Source organism: Lampris incognitus, chromosome 13, assembly GCF_029633865.1.
Source record: "Lampris incognitus isolate fLamInc1 chromosome 13, fLamInc1.hap2, whole genome shotgun sequence".
NCBI classification, from domain to species: Eukaryota; Metazoa; Chordata; class Actinopteri; order Lampriformes; family Lampridae; genus Lampris; species Lampris incognitus.
Window position 1 is genome coordinate 53264981 of NC_079223.1, and position 20788 is coordinate 53285768.

At 42.9% G+C, this 20788-nt stretch overlaps 1 protein-coding gene across 1 annotated transcript in view; it reads left to right on the top strand.

Moving 5' to 3' along the window:
* kif11 (kinesin family member 11) overlaps window positions 1-20788 on the top strand; it is a 121259-nt gene that overhangs the window by 18745 nt on the left and 81726 nt on the right. The window contains exons 7-9 of the mRNA XM_056291835.1: window positions 7079-7203; window positions 9403-9493; window positions 20228-20373. Coding sequence (XP_056147810.1) covers window positions 7079-7203; window positions 9403-9493; window positions 20228-20373 — 362 coding nt within the window. The remainder of the gene's footprint in view (window positions 1-7078; window positions 7204-9402; window positions 9494-20227; window positions 20374-20788) is intronic.

Genomic DNA, 20788 nt, shown 5'->3' on the forward strand with positions numbered 1-20788 from the left:
ATCAGGAGAACATCAGTGTCAGTGAAGAGAACACGGGATTTGTGGTACAATCTGAGACCCAAACTCTAGGTTGAGGTAGTCCGACCTCATTTGTATATTTTAAATGGAAGACAGGACAAATTATGGAATTTTGTGGTCAGATATGGTGGTAGGTCGTGTAGGCAAAGCTGCAGGACAACACAAAAACTGGTAGAGCATGCGATATCTATAGCCTGATGTCCCATGTTGAGTTAGAAAAAAAGAAAAATAACACAGAGGAATTGCAGTGGTCTTTTGATTCATGTGCTGTGTTTTATATATATAAAACTTTTTTCCCCAAAAAAACCTGCTAATGTGATTCTTTGTTGAATCACATTAGCAGCTGATGAGTGCACGACGCACGAAACAGGCCTGTACTGCTATGTATTCAAACTTCTTTTTTTTTCTTCCCTGTATCTGTACTGATATTCCGCTCCTCATTAGTTGAGCACTTATAACACCATTGACAGTCTTTGAAAAAAAGTGCTGTGTGTGTGTGTGTGTGTGTGTGTGTGCGTGTATATATATAAAAAACAGACATTGTAACACTTAAATATTTTGCTATGAAAAAAAAATACTCACACACCATCCCCACTACATCCCACTCAGCACACCACACCATTCAACCAAAATCCAACATCACCCTCTCTCCGCAATCACAATAACAATGCTCCCCTCCACAAATCCACTAATAAACTCTTCTTCAGTAACGTGTGTGTGTGTGTGTGTGTGTGTGTGTGTGTGTGTGTGTGTGTGTGTGTGTGTCCAATATTTAAAGACAACTATATAGACCCTTTTACTGTTTGTAAACAGTGATGAAGTAGGTGTGGATGCGCGTGCATTTAGGCAACGGAAGTATGGGGGAGTTAGCTAGTTTGTCAAACTATGCAAGGGGGTTAACGACAAAAGATCGCAAAAGTTACCTGAATAAATGAACTTTGGCGAATGGCAACCGACTTCCAGATCCGTGTGGTATTACCGAGTGGGTGGAAGACGTTACTAAGTGGCCTAATATCCAGTGGCCAGATATATATATACATACATACTTGGTGGAGAAACCGAGCGTATACACAAGAGAGAAGTTGCGGGCATACAAGTCACTGGATGCTTACAACTATGTTGTCTGTGGTCACGTACAAAATGTAAAATAGTATGACATAGACTCTTGAGTTTTGTGTCCTGAAATCCCAAGTCTTGCCAAGTCAAAGACAAGGACACAAGACAGCTATGTACGAGGCATGGGTCATCATAAACAAGGCTAAGCACATGGCTAAGTAGACTGCTTAGCCATGAAGTAAGTTCATGGCTAAGTAGAAAAATGCATTACATCATTTGAATTATTTTAGGGCTGCATTTAATTATCTTCTTTTTTCTGCTGATTAGTTTCTGGATTAATCGATTACGGTAGTTGTTTAGTCTCTAAAATGTTTGAAAAAGATGATTAAATGTTGATCAGTGTTTTTCAAAGGCCAAGATCACATCCTGAAATGTCTTGTTTTGTGCATAACACAAAGATTCAGTTTACTGTCACAGAGGGAATAAACCAGAGAAATATTCACATTTATGAGGCTAAAAGCAGAGAATTTGCACAATTTTTCTTATAAATGACTCAGATTAAGGTGTTGTCAAAATGCATATTTAATAACAGCTCTCAATTAATAGTTGCAGTTCTAAATTATTTTGAGAGGAAAACAAAAAACAATGTTACATGTTTTGACAATTCACAGTGCAGTGCTGTTTGTGAAATGGCAACATATGAATGATGGAATTCACTAATTTTTTAGATTTTTTGGGAACCGCACTTTTGCAGAGGTTTGTGAGAGCGCCACACACTATCACAACATCAAGAATGTTAACCTGTGACACTGGAATTACTGTTTGCAAAATCTTAAAAGTTCTTCCATCGTCCAATTACTCGTTCCACATGTATCCTTACACGAAACAGTTGTCTCGATGAGTCCACCTCCTGTGCAGAGAGTTGCTTTTTTCCTTTTGTGAAATGGGGAATACGAAGGGGGGCACCATAAACTGTAAATTCATCTTGGATTAGAAATCCCCTATCTGCCAGAATCTCATCATTATGTTCCAAAAGTTCCAAAAACCCTGATTCCTTTGTTATCTGCTTGTCAGAAACCCGCCCACCCTAACCAGGGGACAGAAATGAAATTGCTCCAGCTGGAGTGATGCCAATCAAATATTTAATGGTGTTGGCATGTTTATAATTTGACCATGTCTGGGCCCTGGCAGTCAGATTACTGGGTCTAGCAATGAAAACCTCTGCGCAATCTATTATGCACCGGCATCTTTTAAAGTTTCACTTGAAGATTTTAGGCATGTTCTTTAGTATAGCTCCCTTACTTAGCCATTTAATGAGTGGCTTGAGGACTATGGCCATAACAGGTATCCAGCTCTGACAAATATTTGATAAGGTGGTTTTAGATACCTTAAATCTATAGGCTAAATCAGTATTAGTTTGGCCCAGCCTTAATTTCATTAGAACAACCAATAGATGATCCTGTAGAGAGAGGTTTTGGCTAATTCTTTCTACACTGTCTGTTATTTTTGCACACAGCCAGTCAAAGATAATGGAGGTAAGTCCTGTGAAAAAATCAGCTGTCCCATGTTGAACTTAATAGTGGCATAGGAAAACGTAGAGTTTTGCAGCTCCTCTTTAAGCTTCTCATCATTTTCAGCCCGTAGTTTTTCACACTCCTGCTGCAGGCTGACATAGTCCTTCTGAAGCTGAGGGTACCTTAGGTTCAGATCATCATATTCTGTCCTTGGGACTGGGATGTCCTCTTCAGCTTTAACAGAAAAGCCAACAGTTAGGATATGCCGGCACAAGCTCACAACAAATTGGTTGATTGCACAACAAAAATATCTCCTTACCAGGACAGTGATCCATGTTGCTGACTTGTCCTGGAGTTTCAGAAGGAGCAGGCTGATTTGGTGGAGTGTAAACCCTTTCATCTCGTCTCCTTTTCCTATGGTACCTTAACATAAGAAAAGCTAAATTAATGAACAGAAATACTGATCAGAGGCCATATTACAGGAAATTCCTAACTTGCAGATCCTATCTTAACTGTTTCGTTACGATTAGATATTAGGTTATGATTAAATAGCATGAAATGAAAGAGGGAAAAAGTAACTCTAAAACAATTAGGAAGTGTTAGGCCCAATTATTCTTACCTTTCCACCTTTGCCTCAGGGTTCTGACTTTGTTTTGTGTACTTAAACACAGAGGGCACAGAATCAGGATTCTGTGAGTCCAGTGACGCCTCACCTGTAAATAGCCAGACACACCACATTAGCCAGATAATACCAGCTAACGCTGTTTATCGGTTACTTTAGATATTAGTCTACATCTAAACCAGGCATTCCAGTCAAACCAAAGAGTAGATAGATAACTTACCTGATATAAAATGGGCACTGCAAACGCCAGCATTTTTGATCGTGTCCTCAGTCCAGTTTTTACCAATATGTTTAATGGCTTGCAACCACAGGCGCCTCCGGTTGATCTGAAATGGCTGTGATCCCGTCAGAGTTTGGTAAAACTTCAGTCCGCTGTTGGTAGAGTAGCGATTCGTACAGCCAAACACACAACAACCGGACATTTTGATGCTGGTTATACTTCTGAATAAACTTTGTAATCTCCTCTTCCTCGTCTGAATCCGTGAATGAATGGCAGACTTGGGGGTAGCATTTCACTTCTGTTGCCTAAATGCGCGCGCATACTTTTGATGACATAGGCTGTAAAAGGGTCTATATAGACACATGTAGGCAAGACAGAAAATAGTGAGAGAACCTGTAGGTTCTAGCATGGCTTCCAGCCTACAGACCCCCCACCAAATCAAGGAAATCAAACAAAAAATACACATATACCATCCCCAATACATCATACGTACCCCACACACTGCACCATTTAACTTACATCTAACATCACCCTCCCTTCTTCCCCAATCACAGTAACGGTGTTCCCCTCCAAAAAACCTCCAATAAACTCTTCTTCTCTAACATAACAATACAACATATTAACATCTCTTTCCATTAAACTTCTAAAGCTATTCCACACCTCAGCTGTCCTGTTTTCATAATGGGCTATATTCTTCTTTAACTTGACAGCAAACCTTGCATGGCTTAAAACATAATGTAATAAATCAACATTATATCCGTTCACTTTGCCAGTCAGCCCAAACAACCATCATTCTCTCAATTCCATTCTGTCAACAACCCACCTCTCCAACATTCAATAAACTCATGCATAAATGTTTCCACTCCCACACTACACACATCACATTCTTTGTTCACATTCACATCACACTTATTGATTAGTACGTTATTGAACATCCTGGTGTGCCTTAATCAGAAATCAAAGATCTCGCTGTACCTGCTTCTTAAGATGCTGTGGCTTGAAAGCTGAAGGTCATGATTTCCCTGATCTGTCCCTCCCTATGGCAGTAAGAACAAGCCATTGTCATCTGTGTGTCACATTTCAGCAAATACTTCCCACCCTTATAAAAGTAGGGTCAAGTCAATTTTATTTGTATAGCCCCATATCACAAATTTCAAATTTGTTTCAGTGGGCTTTACAGCAACATGTCTGTGAATGTTCTCATTCACAGACACGATGTTGTGTTGCTTTACAGCAACACAACATCCTGTCCTTAGACTCTCACATCGGATAAGGAACAACGCCCTAAAAAACCTTTAACAGGGAGAAAAACTAGGAAGAAAGCTCAGGGAGAGCAAGAGAGGAGGATCTCTCTCCCAAGACGGACAACATGACATGATGTTGTGTTTACACAATTTACACTATACAACATTGAAAGAGGATAACACAATTATAATGGAATTATAAAATATATGAAGAATATGATGAGGAGGATGCCAAGCAGGGTCCAGACGCCACCGGAACAGCCCAGGACCTGAGCCACACCACCACCATCACCATGTAGATACCCCCCCCCAAAAAAAAAAACAGTCACACATCTTAGTGAGAGAAGGATATAACATTAAAACAGGATAACAAAATTATATGGATTTATGAGATATATAAAAGGAAAATGTGATGGAGGATGCCAGTCAGTGTCCAGGTGGCGACCACCACCACCATGGAGACCTGGGAGGAGGACAAACTGCACATGCACATGGGGAGACTCACATCACACCATTCACACACAGAAGAAGAGGAAATGAGAATACATCATTTAGAGAGAGAAAAGAAGTGAGAGAAGAGAACAGTTTGCAATAGTCATAATCTATACTCTATAATCTATACGCTATAATCTATATGCTATAGTCTCGTCGACAGAACAGTGCTCGGTAAATTAACGTCATGTAGTACAGGGTCCTTGGACCAAAGCTGAAACAGGCCATTTAATGTACTCCACACTACATCAAACTATACTGGAAACATTGCTTTACTGTTATATAATCTGTAGAGGATTACTTGTCCAACAAAAGTATCACCACATTGTCGTCACGTTTCTGTTTAATTTCTTAAGTCGATGCATCTTTACAGCTGCACCAGTGTTTTTCCTACCCAGTCAAATATTTCAACAGCAGTTTATGTTGTGTACTCGACCATAGTAATGATGTCACTATTGTATGACTCAGTGGTCTGGATGGTTAAAATAGTTATTCATTAATGCACAAAAATCTCTGATGCCAGTGTTGATACAGAAATTGCTTCCTTCTTCAAATGAGGTGTGTATATAGGGTGCAAGAACAAGCAAACGCTAGTTTTCCAAACAGTTGTCACTCTGTAAAACCCTTAATCTGGCAACCTTTTTGAAATGCAGCACTGTGAGCTATGCTTCTCATTCATTTTCAGACTTTTTGAGAATGGGTTTTTGAGCACCCAGCTCAACCCTAGGGGTGGAATGATACTGGATCAAATTCCAAATCATTCGATAACGGTCTTCACGGTTCAAGACGCTCCCCATTTCACGAGATCATGTGTTATTAAAACTAGAATGACCCAGATTTCACTCCTACCCAAAACAACCATGGGCAGTCAAAATGACCACAGGTTCTCAAGCTCTATATTCTGTCAAGATAAATACCCAGTTGAGATATTAATGCATTGCATATGTTAGTATGTCTGTTAGGAAACAACTGACACCAAAATTAGCATTTGTAGCGACGTCGGGGGGCAGCCGCCAGCCAGGAACCGCTGTAGCCAGGATGCGAACCTGGGTCTCCCGCACCACGGGGGCTACATTAATTAGTCGACTAAAGGGTCTGACCCATTAGCCAACGAGCTAAACGAGTCTACACATCCATGATTGTTAAAATACTATTTTTCAAACAATTTAAAATGGCCGCTGTCCAACGCCTGTAAATACTGCAATGCCTCAGTGGTAGTCACGGTGCATCTGTAACGGCGTCTGTAACCAGACATGTTGAAAATATCACCTGAAAAACAAGATTGAAAACACATACTGCTAATCTATCAAATGTAGCAAGGCCTGTAACACATGAAATGTAAAAAAGAACTGAACGTTGTGAAGGAAATGATGCGTCATAAATGGTGACATGGCGCGCAAATTATGCATGGTCATTTTGACCGCTCATGGTCATGTTGGGTAGATATTATCATAACTATTTTGTGCACTTGATCTTGAATTCATTTTAATGCAAATATATGAAATTTTCGGGGGGATTCAGGGAGCGGCAGCTCTGTATCTTTTTTTTCATAAAGTTATTAAACTTTGAAAATCCAAAACGGTCATAATGACCGTCTTGGTCGTGCTAGTAGTTTTTAAAAGTTTTAAAGTAAAGTAATTGTGTTACACAACAAGAAAAGATGGCACAAAATGTTGTTAAAACTTTTGCACTTGCATTACATTTGAATACGTTCCTTGATAATGCCAAAACGTTGGGCATAATTCTTAAGATAAATTAAAAATAGAGAACTGCATGGTGTTTTGTCTTCCACTTACCAAGGTGTCCCCTGAATCGTGAGACGTATCGAACCGTGAGATTTGTGAATCGTCCCAACCCTACTACCTGTACATGGCATGTTTTCTGAAGGTTGTGGTGGTGTTGTCTTTGTTAGCGCGGTGTGCTTGTGAAGGGTCTGGAGGAGGTGACGGTCCATAACAAAGACGAGGTCTACCAGATCCTAGAGAGAGGTGCTGCCAAGAGGAAGACGGCCTCCACACTTTTGAATGCCTACTCAAGGTACAAAAACCCGTGACATTCATTGTTCCGCAAGTGAGTGGGATTTGATATACACCCCCCCCCCCCGTTGTGAAATGCCCACCAGCCAAATGGCTATACACACACACACACACACACACACACACACACACACACACACACACACACACACACACACACACACACACACACACACACAGTTAGGGTCAAAATTATTAGCTCCCAAGGAACTATGGAACATTTCTGTAAAATTCTGTCCAATGTTTGCATCATTCATAAAATGTTACATAGTAAAACATTCATCAATGTTAAAACCCCTATTTGGTACATTTTGGAATGTAAAATCAATCTTCAGGTTTGCTTTATAACAAATGTAGTGAAAAAGTGATCAAAATTATTAGCCTCCATGTGATTTTTTTTTTTTAATGCTTCCAAAACACACCTGACCTATCAATCAGCATTGAACTTTACTTAAGGGACTCCAGTGAACAGGGCTAGTGGCACCTGAACACTTGATTGAGAGGGACTACTCTTAAATTCTTGGTAAGAAGTAATTTCATCATGCCAAAAAGTAAAGAAATCAGTCTTGAACTCAGAAAGAAGATAGTGGATGCTCATCTTAAGGGGAAATTAGCTATGAAACTGCCATTTCCAAGTGTTTCACAGCTGTACGTTGCATCATTGCAAAGCACAAGGAGATAAATTGTGTTAGAAACAAACCTGGGCCTGGTCGAAAGTGCAAGATTTCAAAAACTTTTGAGAGGAAAATAGTCAGAGATGTCAACAACAATCCCCGGATCTTTGCCAAGATGAGTGTTTCTGAACTGGACTTGATGTTTCAAGGAAGACTGTTGTGAGGGCTCTTCATCGTGCTGGGCTTCAAGGTCATCGTCCAAGAAAAACTCCGTTGCTCACACAGCAGCACATCAAAGCCAGACTGAAGTTTGCCTGTGAACATTTGAAACATGGGCATGAGTTTTGGAAGTCTGTGCTTTGGTCTGATGAGACTAAACTTGAGCTGTTTGGGCACATGGATGTTGCTTTTGTTTGGCGAAGGAAGGGAGAGGCCTTCAACCCTAAAAACACAGTTGCCACAGTTAAACATGGTGGTGGGAGCATAATGCTGTGGGGCTGTTTTGCTGCTTCCGGCACAGGGAACCTTGTTCGGGTGCATGGGATCATGAAGAAAGAAGATTATGTTAACATTTTGAAGGATAATGTAAAGAAATCTGCTGCCAGTCTCGCTTTATGTCACTGCTGGGTCTTCCAGCAAGACAATGACTCGAAGCATACATCAAAGTTTGTCCAAAGCTTTTTGAAGGACACGAAAACCAAGGTCCTGGATTGGCCCTCTGTTTGTTTATTTATTTATTATTTTTTCCCGGAGATACCCACCTACTTGACATGGATACACTTATCAAGTAATATTTAATGACCCAGAAAAATGTCTATTTTACTGAATTTGACAGCAAGTTGCTTTAGGCTAATGGTACTGTAAAAAAAAAGTCAGCCTCTTCAATGCTTGAAACAGTATTTTAAGAATGGAGATTTTAAAATAATGTCTGCATTGCAAAAAAAACATTATCAAAAACACAGGTTTGTGTGTGTGTGTACACATGGACATTAAAATGGCAGCTTTTAGTGAAGTAAAAAACAAAACAGGGATCATGTAAGATGGCGACAGGGATCGCCGGTTCGAATCCCCGTGTTACCTCCGGCTTGGTCGGGTGTTTCTACAAACACAATTGGCCGTGTCTGCAGGTGGGAAGCCGGATGTGGGTGTGTGTCCTGGTCGCTGCACTAGCACATTCTCTGGTCGGTCAGGGCGCCTGTACAGGGGGGAGGGGCAACTGGGGGGAATAGCGTGATCCTCCCACGCGCTATGTCCCCCTGGTGAAACACTTCACTGTCAGGTGAAAAGAAGCGGCTGGTGACTCCACATATATCGGAGGAGACATGTGGTAGTCTGCAGCCCCCCCGGATCGGCAGAGGGGGTGGAGCAGCGACCGGGATGGCTCAGAAAACTGAGGTAATTGTACAATTGGGAAGAAAAAAGAAAAACCCAAAGATAAATAAGATAAAAGAAACCCAAGATAAATCATGTCAGAACTTTTTCCTCACCAAGCACACATTAAATAAACAAGTAAATATGTATACACACGTAGTATATTATTGTGGATTTGTGTTTGTCTGTGTATAATTTTGCATTTTTTTCTTCAGTCGCTCCCATTCTGTCTTTTCAATTACCATACACATGAGGGAGATCACTTTGGATGGAGAGGAGCTTGTCAAAATCGGCAAGCTCAATTTGGTAAGTAGTTTATTTTGGTGACAAAGTATGAAATATTTTTGTCCTAATATTTAATACATGATGAGATAGTTTGATGATTTATTAATACATACATCTGTAATATAATACAGTAGCTATACAGTCATGTGTTTGCCGAAAGGTGGATAAATAAATGTAGAGCCAGGAAATGATGCATTATAACTTGGGCCGACATTAGGCTAGATTCACACAGAATCGGGTAATGCGGCGTCAGCATATAACTACATGGCCCATTGTGATCGCTTATTGCCACAAGAGTCCAGCGTAGTGATCGTGGTCACATGGACGTCTGCGGCCTGATTACTGGCTTACGTGATTGGCCACCGCAGTGTGACATGGGGTCGCATTGCTGCAAAAGTTGGATCTGGCTGTACTTTCTTGCTGGATGGCGCTGCATTTTTTTGTTGTGGAACCCCCTGTGGCAAGCACTGGTGCAGCGTAAATGCATTTCCCTCATTCAAAATGCATGGGAAGACATGCGTTTTTCATGTATTTCCTGATTCTGTCTGAATCCAGCCTTAAATATGAAACTTTCTTGGTTGGGTTAGGTTTAGGGTTGGGTTCCATATATGAGTTGCCCACAGAAAGTTGAATCAGTTCATCTGGAAACAACGTTTATTGAGAGAAATGTTTTGTCACTTATCTAAGTGACCTCTTCAGTCTCAACTGGCTGCAGGTATCCCCACCCTTATAAACAAAAAAAATCACACAAAAAAATCATATGCAAATTACCATGGCCATTGACTAGCATTTCAATGGCCATGCATACATGTACAATTCAGATTGGGGAATAGTTGCAATTACAGTATTGTAAGATGGCGACAGATGTACTCTTAGCCCCCCCCCCGCCCATTCACGAATGGTCGTTCCCTCTTCTCATCAGGTTTGAAAGCAACTGTGATGCGGTGTTGGAAAGTCAGTGTCTCAACAGTTTTGATACTCTTGCCACATACGGAATCACAACTAGTTTATGCTTTGGCAGCTGTTTTTCCTCTCTACTCTTCAATTGGCTGGTGCACTGTTTGGGCATCTTCCTGGTTTTGACAGGAAGTACGAAGTTAGGATAACCACAATTAACCAGGATCTGTTTATTGTGGAATTTCTCTGCCTCCCCGGCTGCTGTGTCGATGGAAACATTGTCAGCTTGGTGGTACAGCTTCCTGATGACTCCTAGTTTGTGCTCCAGTGGAAGAAGAGAGTCAAACCTTAAGTACTGATCAGTATGTGTTGGTTTACAGTAAACATCAACAATCAAATGTCCCCCCATCACCACTTTCGATTCCAAGGGCTAATCTGTCATTTTTCATATCCTCCCTGGTGAACTTGATGTGGTTGTCCACAGTGTTAAGCTACTACTACTACTACTACTTTTAGGGGTCGCCACAGTGTATCATCCATTTCCATCTCTTCCTGTCCTCTGCATCTTCCTCTGTCGCACTAGCCACCTACATGTCTTCCGTCACCACATTCATAAACCTCCTCTTTGGCATCCCTCTTTTCCTCTTCACTGGCGTCTCCATATTCAGCACCTTTCTCCCAATTTACCCAGCATCTCCCTGCATATGTCCAAACCATCTCAATCTTGCCTTTCTTGTTTTGTCTCCAAACCATCCAACCTGAGCTGTCCCTCTAATATACTCGTTCCTAATCCTTAGCATCCTCAACTCTGTCACCTGCAGCTCCGCCTCCTGTCTTTTCGTCAGTGCCACTGTCTCCAAACCATATAACATAGCTGGTCTTACAACCATCTTGTAAACCGACCCTTTAACTCTTGCTGGTACCCTTCTGTCACAAATACCCCCTGGCACACTTCGCTACCCATTCCAACCTCTCCTCTGCACTCCCCGTTATTTTTAACAGTTGACCCAGGGCTTCAGATTAACCTTTTCCACTAGTAGAATTGGTGTTCATTACTGAAACTTCTAGGAGCACCACCACAAAATTTAGGAGCACCACTTAAATTGACATGCAACGCAACACTTTGATATTTTTTCCATCTTAACTGTATTGCTGATAAATGCTTTGGTAATAAACAAGACCACTTACAGAAATAACAACATGGTGTTTTATTTTAAATGTCACAAAGTGAGGTAGTGCTTAAGAGCAAAAAACAATAAGTTAAATAAAATGTAAACTTTAAAGTGCTTTTTGTAAACATAGGCACCAAATAATACATTTATAAATGTAAACATAAATTATGTGGTCAGTAACATTACTGTCATTACAGCACAAGAACCACTCCAATAAACTGGGTGGGCACATGCCGTGTCATTGCTGTATGTGGGGTTAACTTGAACTCCGTTCTTTCATAATAAGTCTATGTGACCATTGAATTCTGTGAATGGTAGCTCTTCTTTGGTGCCGTTCTGCAGAACGATTTGCAGATGCCTGCCTTTCAAATGCCATTTGCAGAGATGCTGAATTTCTAGCCGTGCACCTGTCCCTGCCCAGTTTGTGCTTCAGGCTGTTGTGCTTAAAGATGGTGTCGTGTTTGAACATAGTGGTGTCGGTTGAGGGGTCGCCAAACTTGGTTTCCCCCCCCAAAAGTTGGCCCACACTGACCCACACTGAGAACAATACATGCAGTACTTGGTGCCTTTTTCTTTGCTAAATCGCAGCCATGGATATTGCACAAGCCATTCCTGTCGGAAGGAATACATCTTTGCCTTTTTCCCATCACCTGCTGTTCCCTCGTCTGAACTGTCATCAGTTTGGGTCAGTGGAACAGGAAGAGGGTCTGAACGAGGGTCTTTTCTTTAAAAAAAAACAAATCAATAGTTTGTTTCATTGTTGGTTTCACAGTGATGGCAAGTCCTACTGGGTGGTGACTGACATCCCATGCGTGAGTCCCCCCCCCCCCCCCCCCACAGTGCTGCTTTGTTTTGGTCACGTCGCGAGAGTCTCGCGGTAACTCCTCTCTCACACACATTTACACACATATATGCCAAACCCACTCATTCACACACAAGTTCTCCTCTTACTGGTTTTACATGATTAAAAAAACAGTTATATTGCAAGTCGTACCAGTGTGCCTAGGTTTAAAATTTGCTCGCAGTGACGCCAAAACTAAGGGGCAAATTGCGACTAAATGGTCGCACTCTGGATCCCTGTGACCCCAAGTATTCAAACTCATACGCATGTGTCACCTCTGCTATTTGCATCCTCACCATTCCACTGTCCTCCCTCTCGTTCCTGCAAATGTATTCCGTCTTGCTCCTACTCACTTGCATTCCTCTTCTCTCCAGTGCATACCTCCACCTCTCCAGGCACTCTTCAACCTGCACCCTACTCTGGCTACAGATCACAGTATCATCTGCAAATATAGTCCACGGAGACTCCTGCCTGATCTTGTCGTCAGCCTGTCCATCGCCATTGCAAACAAGAAAGGGCTCAGAGTCAATCCTTGATGTAATCCCACCTCCACCTTGAACCCATCCGTCACTCCTAATCACTATCATACTGCCCTCATACATATCCTGCACTATCCTTACATCTCTGCCAAGCCCAACTTCCTCATATAATACCACACCTCCTCTCTCGGTACCCTGTCACATGCTTTCTGTAAATCCACAAAAACGCAATGTAACTCCTTCTGACCTTTTGTATACTACATTAATATTCTCAAAGCAAACATCACATCTGTAAGGGTGTCCAGGTAGCGTAGCGGCCTATTCCGTTACCTACCAACACGATGATTGCCGGTTCGAATCCCCGTGTTGCCTCCGGATTGGTCGGGCGTCCCTACAGATACAATTGGCCGTGTCTGCGGGTGGGAAGCAGGATGTAGGTATGTGTCCTGGTCACTGCAATAGCGCCTGCTCTGGTCAGTCGGGGCGTCTGTTCAGGGGGGAGGAGGAACTGGGGGGGGGGGGGGGCGGATAACGTGATCCTCCCATGTGCTACGTCCCCCAGGCGAAAGTCCACACTTTCAGGTGAAAAGAAGTGGCTGGCAACTCCCCATGTATCAGAGGAGGCATATGGTAGTCTGCAACCCTCCCTGGATCGGCAGAGGGGGATGAGCAGTGACCGGGACGGCTTGGAAGAGTGGGGTAATCAGCCAAGTACAATTGAGGAGAAAAATAGATTAAAAAAACAAACCTGTAGTGCTCTTTCGTGGCATGAACCCATACTGCTGCACGCTAACCGTAAACCTCTTCTCATAACCTAGCTTCCACTAATCTTCCCCATATCTTCATGTTGTGGCTGATCAAATTTAACCCTCTGCAGTTGCTACAGCTCAACAAATCACCCTTATTCTTGAAAATCAGCACAAGGACACTTCTTCTCCACTCCTCAGGCATCCTCTTACTTTCTAAGATTATATTAAACAATCTAGTTAGAAACTCTACTAACAAGTGTCCTAGACATCTCCGTGCCTACATAAGTATGTGTAACCCCTTTTTCACTGGCGGGTAACGCCAAGCACATTTAAACAAGACAAAAGCCTAATGCTACCAGTTACTAAAGTGTTACAATACGAATCAATAGCACCACCGGATCCTGAGTTCTCAGCGGTGGAATGGTGAGCTGGCTGAACCTCCTGTGTACTGGTAGGCTAGTGCCACTAATGACAATATTAGTGATAATTGATACTATAAATAATGAACCAAGATAATAATAAATTTAGTAGCGCGGTGCCTCCACTGTGAAAATACTACACTTACCTAAGGCTAGTGAATGGTGTATCTTCCCAGAATTAAACAAACATGTGGTTAATGCAGATCTTATAACCCTGCTGTCTACTGAATTACTGTACAAGCTTATAACCAGCACTCTATGAGTAACCTAGGCTTTGCATATGCGGAAAATGAGCTGGCAATACACCCGAAATATAATTAATAATAATAGGATTTATTTGATAATAATGAAAGAGAGACAGAGAGAGTACCACATGAGTGTAGTATTGTTGATCAAATAAACATTAATTAAAATTACACAGGGTGTGACAACCTGTCACAATAAACAGAAAGAAAGTATCAAAAGAACACAAAAATACCCAGCGCTTTCTGTTGGGGCTCGTTGGTGCACATTAAAGCAGTTCTCTGAGCAGAGGGCAAGGCAGCCACCGCTACGATGCCCAGGCAACGAGATAAAAGTGTGTGTGTGTGTGTGTCAGTATAAATGAAATTTTCGGGTTACTCACAACCCATCGCTCCCTCGACCGGGAGGCTGTGTGCAGTCCAGAGGATGGAAGGCGTAGTGCTAGCTGTCGGCTCCCCGGTAGCGGCCTCCACCCGCAAGATGGCCACAGGTTGCAATGTTCAGACAACCCTGGCGAAGATAATGGTCCTCCGGTGGGCCAGCGCCGGATAGCAGATGAAGCGAGTCCTCTTTGGACAGGAGACAGGTCCCAGGAATGGAGCAGAGCGGCTCCCCTAGTTAGATCAACGTCCAGCGCAGCCCGATGACTTCTGGGTAGCCTCCACAACTCTAGTCGGCTGACACTAGCACTGGATGCTAAATCCACTTAGCTAGCCAGCGGCGACACTGGCTATGGGGCAGAAACAAAATAATCGGACTAAATCAAACCCCACCAGCAAGCATACGACCACGGGCCAATCGCAACACTCCTGTCTTCAAATGTGGGCCTAGTACACGGCTGTGTATAAAGTCTCTGTGAAACGGGTACTCGGACGGAGCAGTAGAGAAAAATGGACGTCTCTCCTCAGAGTCTTGCCTCGAATGCCAAACTCCTCCCTTCCCGTGAGGAGATCGACCGTTGCGAACCTCACGATTTCGCGGGCATAACAACTCCACACCACATCATTGGCTAATAACAAAATTCAAATACAAATACAGAGAACAAATACATTCCATTGGTTCACATGTTTAGAAACCACACGAACATAGGAAATGTCCAAGACACAAAGCATGCTGGTAAATGAAGTACCACAACGTATGTACAATAGATTTTAGAGGTCCTTACATGTCATCTGGACCCAACCGCCTTTCCACTCCTCATCCTCTTCATAGCTGCCCTCGCTTCCTCCTTGCTAATCCACGGCACTTTCTGATTCACTATCCCCACATCATCCAACCTTCTCTCTCTCATTTTTTTTTCATTCATCAGTCCCTCTAAAGTACTTCCACTTTCTCAACACACTCTCCTCGCTTGTCAACACATTTCCATCTCTATCCTTGATCACTAACCTGCTGCACATCCTTACCAGCTTGGTCCCTCTTAAGCCAATCAGTACAAGTCCTTTTCAACTTCCTTAGTGTCAAAACTCATACAACTCACCATACCCCTTTTCCTTTGTATTTACCACCTCTTTCTTCACTTAACACTGCATCTCCTTGTACTCCTGTCTACTTTCTTAATCTAGCTGACTATCCTACTTCTTTACCAACCTCTTTCTCTGTCTACTTCTTCATTCTACCACCAAGCCTCCTTCACTTCCTTCCTCTGTCCAGATGATAATCCGAGTACCATCCTAGCTGTATCCCTCACTATATCTGCAGTGGTTGCCCAACTATCCGGCAGCTCTTCACTACCACCCAGTGTCTGTCTTAACTCCTGCCTGAACTCCACACAACAGTCTTCCTTCTTCAACTTCCACCATTTGATCCTTGGCTCTGCCTTCACTCTCTTCCTCTTCTTGGTTCCCAAAGTCATCCAACAGACCACCATCTGATGCTGCATAGCTACGTTCTCCCCTGTACCACCTTGCAGTCTCCAATCCCTTTCAGATTGTAACTCCTTCATAAGATATAGCCCACCTATGTGCAATTTCCTCTACTCTCAGTGGTCACCCTGTGTTCCTCCCTCTTGAAATGTATTCACCACAGCCATTTCCATCCTTTTCGCAAAATCCACCACCATCTGTCCTTCCACATTCCTCTCCATGACGCCATACCAGCCCATCACCTCTGTTCCCTTCACCAACATGCCCATTGAATTTCGCTTCAATCACCACTCTCTCCTCCTTGGGTGCACTCTGGACCACTTGATCTCACTCCAGAATTCTTCTTTTTCTCCATGTCATCCAACTTGCTGGGCATATGCGCTGATAACATTCATCAACACACCTTCAATTTCCAGCTTCATACTAGTCATCACTCTTTCCGACACTGCTCACCTTCAACTCACTCTTGACATACTCTTTCTTCACAATTACCCCTATCCCATTTCTCCTCCCATCCGCACCATGGTAGAAGAGTTTAAACCCTCCTCTGATGCTCCTGGCCTTACTCCCCTTCCACCTGGTCTCTTGAACACATAGTATATCTACCTTCCTTCTCTCCATCATATCAGCCAGCTCTCTCCCTTTACCAGTCATAGTGCCAACATTCAAAGTTCCGGCTCTCACCTCCACACTCTTACCTTTCCTCTTCTCTCTCTGACCCTGGACATGTCTTTCCCCTCTCCTTCTCCTTTGCCCAACAGTAGCATAGTTTCCACTGGCACCGTGCTGGCCTACAGTACTGGTGGGTAACCCGGGCCTCGATCGATCTGGTATGGAAATCTTATTTATGAGCCTCATATTTGATTTGGTAAAGGTTTTATGCCAGGTGCCCTTCCTGACACAACCCTCCACATTTATCTGGGCTTGGGACCGGCACTAAGAATGCACTGGATTTGGCATCCTCAGTGGCTGAGTTTGTCCACAGAGTTAATGTGGTTGATGAATCATGGTACATCCTGAGATTTAATTCTAACCCAGGTCTTTTCCACAAATCTGAACCGATGGCTGTGTGTTGTCCCTTGATAGGACATCAGAGCCCTCTTCCGCTCCCTCCGTATACATGTTGTACACTATAGGTGAGACTGGAGAACCCACAGCACATCCATGCTTCTGCCTGTAGTACTTCCCCATGTATATAAAGTATATGGACTGAAGACATAGCTGCAGGAGCAGGCACACCTGGTCAGTGTTTAGGGTGGTCCTTTTGCTAAGGGTGTGGTCATCTTGTAATTCCATACGGACTACCTCTTCTGTTTAATCAACAGGAATGCACCTGAATGGGAAGGTAATATCATAAGACACCATTGTTTCATCCCCCTCCATAATAGCCATAACAGCTGCTTCCAGTGTGGGAAGATGGCGGCGCAAATTCCCGTTTGCAGCGGCCTCACCCATACCTGTTTGGGAAGATGGCAGCACGAATTCACGTTTGCGGCAGCCTCACCCAGTACCATCCATGGAGTGTCTTTGTCCACGTCTGCGTCTGATCTTGTTTTCGTTTGATGGCTGGGTGAGCTGGCGCTGGGCTGGCTGGGAGAGCTTGGTCTGCTGTGTCCTGTGGGCCCAGAGACAATGGCCCTTCCTGGAGCTGTGCCCGAAGAGGTAACACCGAGGGCAGTCTGACAGGACGCGGAAGCGGGGCAGGCTAAGCTAACTGCTAGCCCATGCAGACCGCCAGTTCCGACAGTTATTCTGGCTGGCTTTCGTTCTCCTTGACGCTGTTTTTTTTTTTTTTCATTTAGTTTAGATATATATATGTTAGCTTGAATATATGTGTTCTTTAGTTTTTGTCTTTGTGTTGCACTGCTTTGGGCTGTGGTAAACAATGTGTTGTTTCATTTCATGTGCACAAGTGCATAAAAGAATAGATGCCAGAAACTTACAGATGATATAGGTCACTAAGGTAATCATGTAAACAATAGGCCGTAATGGCACATCCAGTTTATGTATCTTAGGTAAACCATACAGACTATGTGTACATTTCTCCTGGTATAATATATGGTACAAAATTCTGTCAATAGCAATGTCCTTTTCTTTTTTTAAATTTATTTCTGATTTTTTTTCTCCTTTTCTCCCAATTTAGTGGCCAATCGCTCCCTATTCTAGTTCAAACTCCCACCCTCATACCGCATGCGTTTGCCAACTGCATCTCTCCGGCTGGCAGTCTCGAAGGAGACGCCTCGCCACTTCCGTGACAAGGCAAATCCAGGCTGAACCACCGTTTTTTTCCAACACACACAGAGACGCATTCATGTGACAAACACAAGCTGACTCCGCCCCCCTCCCGAAGACAGTGTTGCCAATTATTGCTGCTTCATTGAATCCGGCCATAGTCGGATCTGATGAGACCGAGGCACGAACCTTGGTCCCCAGTGGACAACTGCATCGACACAAAGCCAATGCTTAGACCGCTACACCACCACGGACAGCATTGTCCTTTTCTAACAGCTTCAGACAGTCTCATCACTTTTTTCTTGTAACCACTGCCTGGAGCTCGTTTCAGGGGCTCATAAGTATTCAAGTCGCTAAGTAATGCCATAACTTTCTCATAAAACATTGCAACTGCGTTCGTCCGCTGGAAGGATAATGTTGTTCTTACTGAGAGTTGTGAGTGCATTCCTCTCATCTCTGCTGATGTTGGACGGTGGTGCCTTTGCATTGCTAAAGCAGGCTGAAACTTTCGTCCGCAGTTGCTCCACTTCCAGGTCTGTGATGTTGTTACTGATGCCGATTCTGTGGCTGTTATCAGTTCCGCTAGCAGGATATGACTTGGCGGGACAGCAAAATTCAGCCGCTTAGCAAGGATGTCTTTCTCCGCCTGGGTGTAGAATCAGACTGATTCTTCACCCATTTGTCCACATCACCAGCATGTGTCTGGTGTCTGTCTGTCTGTCTGCAGTTGAGGACGCCTTGCGTTGTCTCTGGCATGCAGCAAGTAGGTCAAACTTCATTTGCTGCCTGGTTTTTGACTTACCGTGTTGTGCTAGGCGAGCCTTCTCCGTGAACTCCATCACATGGTTGAAAGTGGTCTCATCTAGATGCAACTTTGACTTTCAAAGTGTCAATGGTAAAATTAGTTTGTCTCACCTGTTTGTTCAACATCTGGCTCTGTGCCTTCTGAAGGGTATTGCTATCTCAGCAGCCCTTGACCAAAGATTTCATTTGCAGGCTCTTAGGTACACCTGAGGCTTAATCTCAGGTGGTTCCTGTAGTATGCCATTTTACACGCCTTTCGCTTGTACTCATAACAACAACAACTTAGTTTTGTACAGTGCCTTTCAAGGAACCCAAGGACACTACACTAGATAAGAGCAAAAAAAAAGTACAAGTTTAAGGCAATTTTATGTGTTTCATATGCAAATTACCATGACCATTAGCTAGAGTTGCAATGGCCATGTGTACTATTCAGAGTATTGGAGAATAGTTTCAGTCACAGCATTGTAAGGTGACGACAGATGTATATGAAACCGGTCGTCGTTTTCGGTCATTATGCTACTGTACTTTGTGTAAGGGTGGGGATACCTGCAGTCAGTTGAGACAAAAGAATTCAGATGAGTGATGAAAAATTTCTCAATAAAATTTCCACATGAACCGATTCGACGTTCTGTGATTTCCTTACCTGGATTATTGAGCATGCACAAAGACATTTGAGTTGCGTGTTGCATGTTTTTGCAACTAAACCGTTACACTATTGCAATCAAAACTACATGCAACAGCCAATGAGATTAGTCAGAATGATATAAATTCAACGTCTGTTGAAAGGCCAATAGAGCAGAAGGAGTCAAACTTGCGGAGTGACGTGACATCACACGACAAGTATGCTCTGATTGGTTTTTGCATGAACCTTGTTGCGTCAAGTTGAAAGTTTTAACCTGATGCAACTAGGTTTCTTGTAACTTTTCAGTTAATTGGCATGGCTGATGCACAATGAAACTCTGACAAAACACAGTTGTGTTAAAAAGTTTCATCTGTAACGTCAGCCTTAAGAGTGTTTTCAAAGGAAATGTTTTAATCGTTTAATCTTTTTAAGGTTGACCTTGCGGGCAGTGAGAACATTGGCCGTTCGGGGGCAGTAGACAAGCGAGCTCGTGAGGCTGGAAATATCAACCAATCCTTGTTGACACTGGGAAGAGTCATCACTGCTCTGGTGGAGAAGAGGCCCCATGTCCCCTACAGGTGGGCTTTCCTTGATTTTTAAATCAAACATTTATTTCATTAACATTAATTTGGTAAACTATACATATGTACATATTTATGTTTATTGATAGACTTGTGTATATACAGAGCATCCGGAAAGTATTCACACCCCTTCACTTTCCCCACATTTTGTTATGTTACAGCCTTATTCCAAAATGGATTAAATTCCTTTTTTTTCTCATCAATCTACACACAATACCCCATAATGACAAGGTGAAAAAGGTTTTGTAGAAATTTTTGCAAATTTATTAAAAATAAAAAACGGAAATATTGCATGTACATAAGTATTCACACCCTTTGCTATGACACTCAAAATTGAGCTCAGGTTCATCCTGTTTCCACTTATCATCCTTGAGATGTTTCTACATCTTGATTGGAGTCCACCTGTAGTAAA